The sequence below is a fragment of the Haemaphysalis longicornis genome, unplaced genomic scaffold, assembly GCF_048455015.1.
Source record: "Haemaphysalis longicornis isolate Haplotype H1 unplaced genomic scaffold, Haemaphysalis longicornis Haplotype H1 scaffold_3, whole genome shotgun sequence".
In the NCBI taxonomy this organism is placed as follows: domain Eukaryota; kingdom Metazoa; phylum Arthropoda; class Arachnida; order Ixodida; family Ixodidae; genus Haemaphysalis; species Haemaphysalis longicornis.
In genome coordinates, this window is record NW_027526335.1 from 178741118 (window position 1) to 178753641 (window position 12524).

The 12524-nt window shown below is 51.0% G+C and overlaps 1 protein-coding gene across 1 annotated transcript; it reads left to right on the plus strand.

Moving 5' to 3' along the window:
* The first annotated feature begins 269 nt into the window (after positions 1-269).
* LOC144173586 (membrane metallo-endopeptidase-like 1) lies at positions 270-12047 on the plus strand. Its single transcript, XM_077701946.1, has 2 exons — positions 270-1369; positions 10373-12047. The coding sequence occupies exons 1-2, from the start codon at positions 833-835 to the stop codon at positions 11897-11899; spliced, it is 2064 nt and encodes a 687-aa protein (XP_077558072.1). The 5' UTR covers positions 270-832; the 3' UTR covers positions 11900-12047.
* Positions 12048-12524: the final 477 nt, after the last annotated feature.

Here is a 12524-nt window from a genome sequence, read left to right on the forward strand (position 1 = left end):
CGCCGAGACGACGACAAACATTTCATACCCTTGTAGGGGTTTATAACAGATTCGCGGGACATCCACTTTCGCAGGGCAGAACGGCGACCATTTTTTTTGGTACTCCTCCTCACGGTACTGTTCATACCGCCTTATCCATGCACTGTGGCAAAATAAACGCTCTTAAAGAAAGGATGACTCGCTGGCGAGTCAGCGCCGGCCTAGTGTATTCTTCTACGCCGTTAGTCTGTTTGAGCTGTAACACTTCAACACAAATACCCACCAACTCGCTGAACCATCCGTTTCGTTGCAAGGCATTTCCAGCTTCCGGTACGCCCCTGGGAGAGCATGGCGGGAAGGCATACAGGGACTAGGAGTAAACAGCTTTGCTGTAAAAATTACGGGGGATGCCTAAAGCTTTCGAAGAATGAAATACTTTCTCGAACTCTCAAGTGGTTCTCGTCGGGCCGCTCCGCCAGCTTCATCCTTAGCCGCTTCCTCCCGACGACGGTTGCAACGAGCGGTGCTTCGAGCAGCTCCAGCCTCTTCCACCGTGGCGTACTTTCTCGGTCTCCCCCCACCCCTCGCGAATAGGACTTTGTGCGTCGTCAGCCAGAGTGAAGTGGAGGAATGCAGCTCGGAATCTACGGGGCGACGTATACGAGGCGCTTCGAGAACGTCCTAAATCTCGTCGCTCTTCCTCAGAACCCTCCCCCGCAGCTACTGTTTCTGCTTTCGCGACGCGTGCCCCGATTTTCCGTGCCATTTTGTGTATCGCAACGATTTTCTGTACCTCACGCGTTCCGCCACACACAGAAAACTTCGGCCTTCGCCTTAGAACACGCACAAGCAAATGGAGCTTACCTCTCATGCGCCTCTACTGTGCCCACCGCAGACGCAGGACAAGGCTGCGCCGGTACTTTGGCGCGCAGTGTGCGTCTTCTCGCTGGTCCTCGCGCTGGCCACAGTGCTGGTCGCCCTGCTGCTGCTGCTTCGCACCCACGCCAGCAGACAGAAGCTGTGCACGTCCGCCGACTGCGTCGAGCACGCCCGGCGCCTGGGGGTGGGCAGGCCCGACGCCAAGCGGACTCCGCCCTGCGAGGACTTCGGCCGGTTCGTCTGCTCGGCCGCCGCCAACCGGCACCCGTGGACGGCGAAGGTGCTGAGCACGCACATGCTGCTCGACTACCTGGCCGCCGTGGGCTCGACGCTGCCGCGGGAGCCAGTCCTAGCTCGCCCGACGCTAGCCATGCGAGCCTGTCTGGACTCCTCAAGCCGGGACGACGGGGATGCGCAGAGCCTGGTCGACCTTGTCCGCAACACCAGCTTCGACTGGCCGGCGAGCGACGACGAGCTGCCGGACGAAGGCGACTACTCCAAGCCGACCAAGGTACGCCTTCATGTCGCGCCTGTATGCGTAGAGTTATCGGGCGGCGTCAAAACAGCATGCGACTAAAGAGCACCGCGACAAAACAGCACGTGACGAAAGGGAAATGCGACACGACAGTACGCCTTAAGTGGCGATTACATTTGTAATGAGTGTCAATATCAAATTCTAAAGCATTGACCGTGGCTGTAGTGACTTAGCGGAAGTCGTTTGGCCGGTTGGGTAAAAGTCAAGTCAGACTGCTTCCTTGCAAGATAGGGCTGTATGTGGCTATAGTCACTGAGCGGAAGTCGTTTGGCCGGTTGGGTCAAAATCAAGTCAGACTGCTTCCTTGCAAGATGGGGCTGTATGTTTTGATTTTAAATGTTTTGATTTAAATCCAACCGCCGAAACCCCTTCCGCTCAGTGACTATAGCCACAGTCACTGTTAAGTGCGATAGGAACTCAGGCTAGCGTTTGAGCTGAAGGTGGTTTGCCGGTTAGGTCACGGCCGGGCGTGAGCGGCGGCGTAATTTTCGTAGAAATGTTCCCGGATGTTGCTACTGAGTACTTTTGTACATTATAAGTACTAGTAAAGGCTTTTTTTTATTACTAGAGGTGGGCGATTGGTCGGTTAACCTTCCGATTAATTGATTAATGTTCTAATTGCTATAATTTTTTAAATAAGTTAATTGGCTGAAGTCCAGGCGAGCCAAACGCAACGACGATATGGATCCCTTGCAAGGGTGCCATGTGCAGAAATCTCTTCTCAACGCCATTTTTAATCCCGTTTACTTTCTGTCCTCAAGGCGAGAGTGTGTTCGGCACAGCCGGGATGACTGTCAACAAGAAAAGAAACTTCCTGCTGTCGGAAATTGTCAACGAACTTCTCGGCTTTCGCAACTGCATAGACGAGTTACCACTGATCGCATAAAATGACCTGTATTCAGTAGCACCGACAATCCAATAGATCGAAGCAACCATTAACCATTATCCCTTTCTAAGCCATTTTTTAAATGAACACGTCCGACTAATCGATTAATTAATAGATTATGCGACTAATCGGATAAAAATTTTTAATCGTCGCCCAGCCCTATTTATTACATTATAATAATACAATAATGTGCATAATTGTTATAATAATAGCAAGTATTAACCATTACTATGTTTTGGGCGGCGGCCAGAAAGGCCCATTGGCAATCCCTGGGAGCGCATAAAAATACGATTGAATAATAAGGTATTGCTATTAATATTATTATTAGCATTATCGTCTCGTAGAATTTCATCGTAATCCCTGCAAAAACCTACAACCCCTCCCCTTTCTAGGGTGCACCCACGAATCCGCCCCTCATGGCGAATAAGCGGTCAATATTGTTGTATGGCGTTGTCGGTCCTTGGCAAAAATTTCGTCAAAGTCCGGCGTCTAGCATGCAGGTTTCACCGCAATAATATAACAGAGCTACGAAATTCTGTTCCAATATGATCGCAGTTAAACTACATAAGCTCGTACGCTGCGAAAACAGCCCGCGCGCGCGTGAACAGCCTTCAAATGCAAGCACACAAGGACCAGGCAAGGGTAGGCTCCCGCAGCCCCCACGTGGAGAGCGGAGGAACTTCACGTCGAGACTGGTCTGCATTGTTCTCGCCGCTGCTGCGAAGGCCGTATCAACACAGCGCGCGCCACCGCTCTAGCCTGCCGTGGTTAGTTAAAGCCAAGAGAGTCTGCCCCCCCCCCCCCCTTGCATATGTGGAACGACGCCAGCGAGTGCAGCAGTCATACATGGGAGAAAGTCTGTTTTGATCTTTACCCAACCTACCAAACCGCTTCCGCGACTATATAGCCATGGTCGCTGTTAATTTTTCATAGTGACCCTGAATAGTCAGTGCCCGGGAGCGGCTTGGCCGGTTGGGTAAAAAATTGGCCATGTATCTTCTTGCTCGCTGCTAATGTCGTCGAAAGAGGATGGTCTTCTGCTGCGACCCTGCTGCACGAATCATCGTATCTGCGTTTTTTGGGCATGTCTTCGCGTCTACAGCGGCACGTGCTCGGCGGCGCTCTTTCCGGTGGGCCACTCGAATATTCGGGCAAAGGGTAAAGGCGTCCCGAGAAAGTTTTGGTATTATGCAAAGGAACTAAGGAAAAATATCGAAGAATCACAACGTCATGTCATAAACGGTGAAGGCCAGGTACTAAAAGGGAAAAAGGCAGTACTTCCGATTCGCTCAATGATACAAGAGAAGTTCAGGATAACGGAGAGAGGACTACACTATTTAGAGCGTGGGGCAACTGAGGTGCGTGCAGATAGAGAGCTAAGGTTGGACAAACTAAACTGTAAAAAAAAGCCGAAGAAAATATTCCTGCTAATACGGCAACAGGGTTTTATGGAATCCCCATACGGCTGGTCAACCTACTGGGTCCAAATAGCAAAGCACAACTGATTTGAGCAATCGAAAAAGTGATAAAAACTAAGCAAGTGCTGGACGATTGGCGTATGAAGATGATCTATAAAGGTAAAGGAGGCCGGGCTGATGCCAACTCCTACAGGCCTATTACAGTCACCTTAGTGGCATACAGGCCGGCAATGGATACCATAAAAGCGGATAGAAGAGTGGATAGAGGGGAACGGCATACTGGGAGAACTACGAAATGGATTCGGACGGGACAGGCGCTCAGACGACAACCTATTTGTCCTAACCGAATTCATAGAGGTGTCAATGGCTCAGAAGCGACCACTCTGGATAGCATTTCTCGATATAACGGGATCTTACGACAGTGTATATAAAGAATTTCTACGGAATATACTCGAGCGGGAGGGATCAGGCCAGGACTTCATACAGCTGTTGCAGGAAATTTACAAAGAGAACGAGGTGCAAATTACATGGGAGGACCTAAAGTGCAAGAAACCGGTAGTCACAAATAGACGTTTAAAGCAGGGTTGTCCTCTGCCGCCATTTCTGTTCATGCTCTACATGGCGAGACTAGAAAGCGGGAATGCAGTAAAACAGGTTTCAATCTGTGTGGCAGTCGGAAAGCACAGGAAATGGAACAACACATCCCGGGTTTGATACATGCAGATGACATAGTACTACTAGCAGATAGCAAACAGTGTATGCAACAGCTCACAGATATCTGCGGGGAAGAAGTCACGGAACTGGGATTAACGTCCAACACAGCAACGCCGGGAATTCTGGTTTTTAATGACGACGCCCGTAACAAATCGGTATTCGTTCAACAAAGAACAATACCATGGGTAACGTAATACAAATATTTGGGCATATGAATAAACGATCGAAGGTCAGGCGTATCTAAAAACTCGTAAGGAGCATTTAAGAATGAAAGACAAAAAAACCGCCTTTATAACGGAGCACAGAGCCCTATGGGGATATAACAAATGTCAAGTAGTGAGAGGAATCTGGAATCCACACTTTACTCATCTTTTCAAACGCAGTGGTGGGTGTTAAGAGATTCATTAAGGACTACAAGTAAATCAGACGGCGGTAGGTTGTGATTAAGAGCACAAAGTAAAACAACAAATGAGGCAGTGCAGGGAGACAAGGGATGGGCGTCATTTGGAATGAGAGAAGCACAGAGCGAGATTTGTTTTGCAGAAAGACTTGTTACGGTATCTTTACAGGAAAAGCGTGGACACACAGGGAAGAAAAGATTCCGAAGGCTCAGGAGAAAGTATATGAAACCTGGAAGAACAAGGGAAACGTCCAAAGCAATAAAAAATGAAGTGAAAGAATCAGAGACAAGGACCTGGAAAAAGAGGATGGACGCAAAGAGGTCCTTATGTATACAGAATAAGGAAGCGGGAGATCCCAAGGGAAAAGTTCTTTGAAAATACCAAAGGGAGAGTAAGAAAAAATTTATTGCCCAGCCACCGACCTAAGTCCAGGTCAGCTAAATGATGGAGGCTGAGGCGTCACTGTATTCAAAGTGGTTCGGAATTTCCATGGCGACCTTTTGGACATGAAGGCAGGGAACCTCCTGCGCAGCCCGAACGTCTGTTCCGGGTGGGGGAGCCAGCCAAGTGTCTCATTAGGCGATGCGGGAGAGGAAGGGGGAAGGCTGGGTGGGTGGCAGTCCCAGTAAGAGTGAGGAATAGAGCGGTATGCGCCGCGAGCAGGCCAGGTTGGGGGACCAGAGCACTTACGTATGCGATGTAGAATGTGGTGAGATGGGAGGGAGTGGCTATGAGCCTTGCACGTCCTGTGTAGTTCTTCTCGTCCTGTGTAGTTCTTCTCTTTGCCCCGCGTTTGTCTGCGCTTTTATTTAGTATGTCTTGCAGAGAAGAATGGTTTGGGCGCGAGTGAGTTTCACGTCTGGAGAAGGGTATGCTTAGCGGGTGTGGCGATTTAAGAGTAAAGTGAATTTACGGGCCGTGCGATCGTGAAGACGAGTGGAAGGAGGATGGTGTGAGGTTGGCCAGAGCATAGACACCTCGGGAGAGCGCGTTTACTCTTGCGTTGCCGTCCGTGTTAGCGTGGCCAGGTACCCATACCAGGACAAAGAGGTGAGGAGGATGGCTGTTGAGAGTGCCAGTCACTAGGTTAGAAGAAAAGGGGTTAATGAAATAGCGTAAATAATCTCTGATGGCGGATTGTGAATCTGTGAAGATGTAGGTGGGGGATGGGTGGAGGTTGTGAGGGCAGCATGCTCCATGGCAAGCGCGAAGGTGTGCTCCTCTAGGGAGGTGGCACCTGGAGGGCAGAAAAAAGGCGTTTGTGCTGAAACCAGTGACGAGGGGCGCAAAAAGGCTGCGGTTTCTATTTTGCGTAGAGGAAAAATGACTGGTGTCTGTAAAATATACCGCTCATCCCTGCTTTTCCAGGAAGGAGACACGTTTGGTGAGGGCTTTACAGCGTAGAAGGCGGCGGGTGGCATGCCTGGCGCGGGGTTCATATATTTATATAGGGGCTCTATGCGGATGCGAGGGATCGTGGTCCATGGTGGAGGAGTTCTGGGGATTGGAGGAAGTGACAAAGTTAATTAAAGTGACAAGGTTAATAGAATGGGGTTCTTCAGGGTCACCTGTGTGGTACGTGTTCTAGATGGGACAGCTGGGACGTGATAGGCTTCCTGAAAGAGGATGATTTCGGCGGGTTATCGTGAGCTTTGATATACGCTTCGAGGAAGTTAAGTTTCTTTTTGAGGCAGAGACAGTTCCATTGCCAGATTTATAAAGGTTTGCGCGTGTTCATGGTTTCTGAGGTATACAGGAGAAGCTTGAATTGCGAGTGTGGGCCCTCGCTGATAGGGAGCGGGCGCGTTTGCTAGGGTTGGGGGAGGAGTGGCCTAGTGCTTCTTCTAGGGCGGCAACAGTGAATTTGAGAGCATCGGGTTTGGCAGAAAAACGAGATCTTGGACGGTGGTGGGGATGGTTGCAGTGGGTTGGTGAGTTGTATTTGTAACTAGAGGTGGGGCAAGAGCATCGTGGTATGTAGATGATATAGTGATAGGAGTAGAGGCAGGCTTCAGGCCTCGGGGAGGAGGGGAGGGGGAGAGTGGCTGGCTCACGGCTTGATGTCGCGGGGCCTGTGCTGCTGGTGAGTGCGCTGCGTCGTGGAGCTCGGTAGGCCTGGTCTCGTTGTCCTTCAAATTTTGTCGTCGGTGGTGGATTCTGAACGTGGTGCTTGGATGGCGATGGCGAGACCGGGATCTCGAACGGTGCTTGTCCGGTGCTTGCGAAGCAGATGATGACTGGTTGTCTGGTTTGCGGGAAGCGAGTTGGCGGCGGTAGGCTTGTTGGGGGACCTTGGCGTCGCCTTTAAGTTTCCCGGGGCACTCTTTCCAGGTGCTGGGATGAGAGCCTTTGCAGTTGCGGCAGGTGGCGTAGCAATCATGATCTTGGCCGGGCGGAAGCTTGGTAAGGCCTTGGGAGTAAAAGTCTGGCATAGCTCCGTAGAAGTGCACACATCCTTGTTGCGGTGGCCTATGTTACGGCACCGTTGGCAGAACTGAGCTTTCGGGCGTTCTAAGTGGCATCGGTATTCGGCCTGGTAGTACAGGACGTAGCTGGGGACGAAGGATCCTTCGAAAATGATGAGGGATGTTTCTGTGCTGTTCATCATGCGTGTCTTGATGATGGGAGCCCCATTGTAGATTAGATGGAATAGTAGTTCGTGTGGGGAGGTTCCAGCTATGATGCCGTGAATGACACCCCGGCAGGAGTCTGTGGAAGCTGCTTCATACGATATAACTTTCGTTGAGGCAAGAAGAAAAGAGCGGATGGCTAAGAGCTTCGAGCTGATCGGCGGAAGGTTTTGACGGTGATGAAATTTTGCTGTGGTCTTGGTTGAAGAACCGAGTCGGTAATTTCACTTGGGGTAAGGCGGGCGGCGGCCGGAACTGCCTGCATGAGTCAGTACGTTGGATCTTCGCAAGTGGGATGCCCGAAGGGCGGATTATAATTGTTGCAAGGTCTTGGCTGCGTCGGCAGGAGTTGGTATTCCGTTTGCCGGTGGGAATCGGTCTCGGAGGACATGGCTGGTTGCTGTTGTGGGCTACGTGGCAAACTCACGGGCACGCTAACGTTGCTACGGCGCTCGGGTTCGCCGACGCGCCAGTTAGGCCTAGCTGGCTGTGCCGGCGTGGTCGATGTTTGGGGCGACGTTCTTGAAAAAGGGGACTCACCGGAGGTTGAAACTTGGACTGGATGGCCCCTGCGTGTTTCGGCGTCGGTGGCCGCGCCTGTAATGCTGCTTTGGGGTGCCGTGATGGTTGTAGAAGGAAAGAACGCCAGAGCTCCGCGGAAGGACGTTCGACGAAGGACGCGCCCTTTCACCAAAGGGAGCGCATTACTTTTTGAAACCTCAGCGGGTTGCTTGCAGACAAAAACGCTTATCCGCGAGCCGGTACCGGAAGAACTGTGCGGAGGTTGCGGCAGGGAGCCAGAAACCATGCGGCATATTGTAACGGAGTGCAAAGGTGCCCAGTCCTCAGTGAGGAGTGCCCAGTCCTCAGTGAGGAAGACATCCAGCTTCCGGAAACCCTTGGTTTTCAGTTTAACGGGAAATTGAATTGGACAGCAGTAGAACTTAGTAAGAGAAAGAGTCTTGGTGGGAAAGGAGCAGAGAACAATCTGGGAAGGCAACAAAAAATTCATAAAGGTTTTGCTTTCTTTTTTGGCGAGGTGATTGTACAGTGGCGTTGCGACTAAAAAGCCGCAAAGTATCATCATGCCGAAGCTACACGGTGGCGCCATCTGGCACTGACCCTCGGAAATAACGACTTTGCTTCTCAGGGCACTTGGCGGCACCGTGTCCGCCGCGGAGGGCTTTTCTTTTCTCCATGGCTCCACGTTTCGCATCCATACTTCGGCTAACTTTCATTTGCCATCGCAGTCCAAGAAACGCTAGAGCCTTTAAAATGAAGCATGTACAGAATGTTTAATACGGAAACACTGCAGATGTCACTTATGTAATCATGTTGTGACTCAAATATGCGTAATGATTTGTTTTTGCTCAACCATGTTCATCAGTATGACCACAGCCACAAGATCTAGATGTTTGGAAATGGCTTGGCTGTACAAATGTCGCGTTCAGCCCTTGCTTTAACTTTGGCCGGGTGGCTGAATCGAGGGGCAGACCAAACGTTCTGCGTGTAAGTAGCCCAAGAAAGACTATCTTCTTTAAAATGAGGACCAATTGCTCCCCTACAAAGACGGCCGCCATGATGCGTCTGTTTAGACCGCCACTCTTGCACGCGTGTTATTTTGACACGTGTTATGGGACGTTCCGCTGTTCTGTCATGTGCTGCATTGTCGCTGTGCTTTTTTGTCTCGCGCTTGTTTTGTCGCGTGCTGTTTTGAAGCCGTGCTGTCTTGGCGCATGCTGTTTTGGCGTGTGCTGTTTTGTCACGGTACGACAGTAGCAGCCGTAAAACAAATAGTTTCTTGTACCCGTAAAACCCTCGAAAGTTCCCGGCGACGTGCATTAACAAGGTGTAGCTCAACACAGATCTGCAAAGCGGCAAGTTTTGCCTACCCTTCCTCGTTACAACGAGATGTGTGTGGAAAAGACTGACATAAACTGTCAACATGCCCTGAAGTTAATTTTTTCAAGTCGTACCTAGCGCGAGTTCATACACGTTTCAACGCTGTACATTACAACGCTATTACAGTGAAATAGTCAATTAAAATTGAATCTTTCTTTTATAGCGTAGAATGCCAAGCATCGCAATACGCTAACGTTGTCACCATGCTTCACCGTCGGTGTGAAAGCAGGGGATCGCGTTCACACGCACCCCGCAGGATCTGGAAGCCCAACAGACGTAGCCCTGAAGGTGAAGCCGGCTAAGAAAAACATTGACTAGAAGCCAAATTTCTTCGCAACTTGATGACTGGCCCAGCACCGTTCACTAAACAATAGTAGTAATTTAGACTGGCCCTATCATATTGCCTGCACGTGTCTGGAGCCATTTTGTTCGCAGGAGTTTTCAAACCCCAGCGGCGGAGGAGGGAGAAAAGCGTTTATTTTGTTCTAAATACATAGCTGGCCGCTCTTTTCTGACACTAAACAAAGTGGCAGTAACGAATGCTACAGTGCGATTGGAAATATTTGAAGGAAAATGGGGAGACGAGCTAGTTGGTGAACATTCATGAGTGAAACATGAGCGCAACAGACACAGGGACGAGAAAGGGAAAGCGCTGGTGTCGTTTCCCTTTCTCGCCCCTGTGTCTGTTTGCGCTTATGTTTCACTCATGGAAATATTTATTGCCGTGGAAACAACCTCGGTCATGAAAACATTGCGAGACCAGGTAGTTAAAAGACACACAGGGCTCCAGGCAGATTCAAACAATCTAGGAGCGTGGTAATTCTTCATAAAGAGGGTGAACTGCATGTCAGGACACGGATACATTATGTGTATTTATTTACAGACGGTTTTGAAAGCGTGCTTAGGAGGCCTGGGGAAGAAGTCATAGAAGCTAGAGATTAACGGACAAATATTCAATCGTGTGAATTTATTCAGCGCTTTTTTGGGGCACGGTAGGGTTTAGTGTGTCAAGGCAGTCTCCTTTGCAGGCACTCGTCGAGCTGAGCACCAAGTGGGCTCTGCCGCTGTGGTTTCGGGTCAGCGTCGCCCCAAGCCTTGACGGTCGCCGTACCGTGGTGCTCACCCCGTCGCACATGGTACTCGTATGGATCGACTACCAGCGGGCGCTGGTGAAATTGGTCGACAGGTACCCGTTGTACGTCGACCAGTACAACTCGGTGTTCATTTCGAAGCGGCGAGCAGCGCCCGCCTTCGTCGCCTTCCTGCGAAACCAGAGCCTCGACGTACAGGGGGTCATCTTCGATAAGTTGGAGGGCGCCGTCACCAAAGAGAACTGGCGGCCGCGATATCATCTGCTGCGTGACCTGCCCACGCGCATGCCCAAGCACAAGCCAGCCGACTGGGTCTCCGTCCTGCAGTGGGCGTTCGCCGTGCGTCCCCCGATCACGCAGGACGACGGCTTCCTCTCCACCAACTCCCACCTGGTCGAGGCCATGGCGTCGCTCATGGAGCGCCTGACGGCGAGGCAGCTGTTGTTCCACACCACCTGGTGGTTTCTGCAGTCGGTCGGGCCGCTGGCCTCGTGCGCCATTTTGTCCATAGCTGACATTGACGAAAGGGGAGCCGTGTTTCAGAAGCTGTTCTGCGGCATGCACGTGGACTATGTCTACAACGTGGCACTGGCCGCCGCCCACAAGCTGCGTTTCTCGGAGCCGCAGAGGCTCGCGGCCTACGGCATACTAGAGGCCGTGCGCAGTTCGTCTGTAGAGAATGTGCACGCCTTGCGCAACGTCAGCCACCAGACGAAGTCGTTCTTGGAGTCCATGCTAAATGGCGCTAAGATAGTTCTCTGGCCCGATGATGAACGGGTGTCGATACGCAACTTGGGGCGCTACTACGGTCAGTTGGAAAGTAACGAATCTTTTACATCTACGTTTTCTGAGTGGCGTAGTACGAGATTCCAAGTGCAACGCTTTCTGGGTGACGGCGAGCTCGACTTGTCTAGCATGGTCTTCCAGATGTACTCGGCGCAACTAGCCGCCCATGACTTCGTGCGCAACATCCTCTTTGTGTCTGTGGCTGCCATGGCATCGCCCCTGTACTACACGCGTGGCACAAGCGCCATGTTGTATGGAGGTCTCGGCTCCGTGTTCGGCCGGCAGCTGGTCTCCGTCATCGGTGCAGCGGACCAGCTCCTGAACGGGGAACCTTCCGTGGTTCCCTCGCTCGAAGAGCCACGCAAGTACTTTTGGGACGACAGTCACTGCCAGGACGCCGACTTCCAAGCCCTGGCGGCGCTGAGCTTCGCGCACACGGCCTACCTGCGCTCCGGCAACAAACTCGAGGACCTTCCTCTGCCAGGCCTCGAAGATTTCACCCCAGAGCAAGTGTTCTTCATCACGTTCTGCCACATTCTCTGCTGGTTCCGTGAGTCTGGAGGAGTCCCGGTGACCAAATGCAACGGGGCGGTGAAAAACTTTCCCCCATTCGCTAGCGCCTTTTCATGCCCTCCGGGGTCACCGATGAACCCAGAGACCCACTGCACCCCTTTCTAGGGAGTGCGGTGACATGGTCACTCGTTTGCAATTATTTTACGCATTGGGTAGCATTGGCGGTGCCCTTAAAACGTGTGCTCTGTCTGAGTAGGAGGTCCCTTGTTACCCCGCAACTTGTTGCCCTGGTGTAACTAGGTACAGCCATTCTGTCCCGAACTGTTTTATTTTATTTGGCGGATACAGGATCCCAATAAAGTTTACAGTGCCGTTACTGCTAAAACTGGATCACAATGGGAGTTCCGATTTCGTGCGGCTGTGACAACCGAGACTCATCTGATTTGCTCAATTCATATCACCTTTTAAGACGCAATGTTTTCATGCAGCACTTATTACGTGAAATCCGTCCTGAAAGAGGGTGGCCTTTATAAAAAATTCTAATATGACAGTGCAGTGATATGCTGAGGTGCATTTTCCCACAATTCCAACGTCAGTATAAGGCAGCTTCTCGGCTTGTGTAGTCTGCTGCAGGCTTCTTTTGACATAAGCTCATTCTTGAATGCTGGTGTCCAACTACTAATAACTAGGCATTGATTTTTTATGAAGATGATCAAAAGACGATTAAGACGACGATAGATGATCGAAACCCTATTCGCTTGATATTAAATAGCCTCCGCTCAGGCACAAT

Bases quoted from the DNA above. Each gene is read 5' to 3' on its own strand.
- LOC144173586 (XM_077701946.1), top strand. From the start codon at position 833: ATGGAGCTTACCTCTCATGCGCCTCTACTGTGCCCACCGCAGACGCAG. The intron at 1,370-10,372 runs GTACGCCTTCAT...TCTCCTTTGCAG, and splicing joins ACTACTCCAAGCCGACCAAG to GCACTCGTCGAGCTGAGCAC.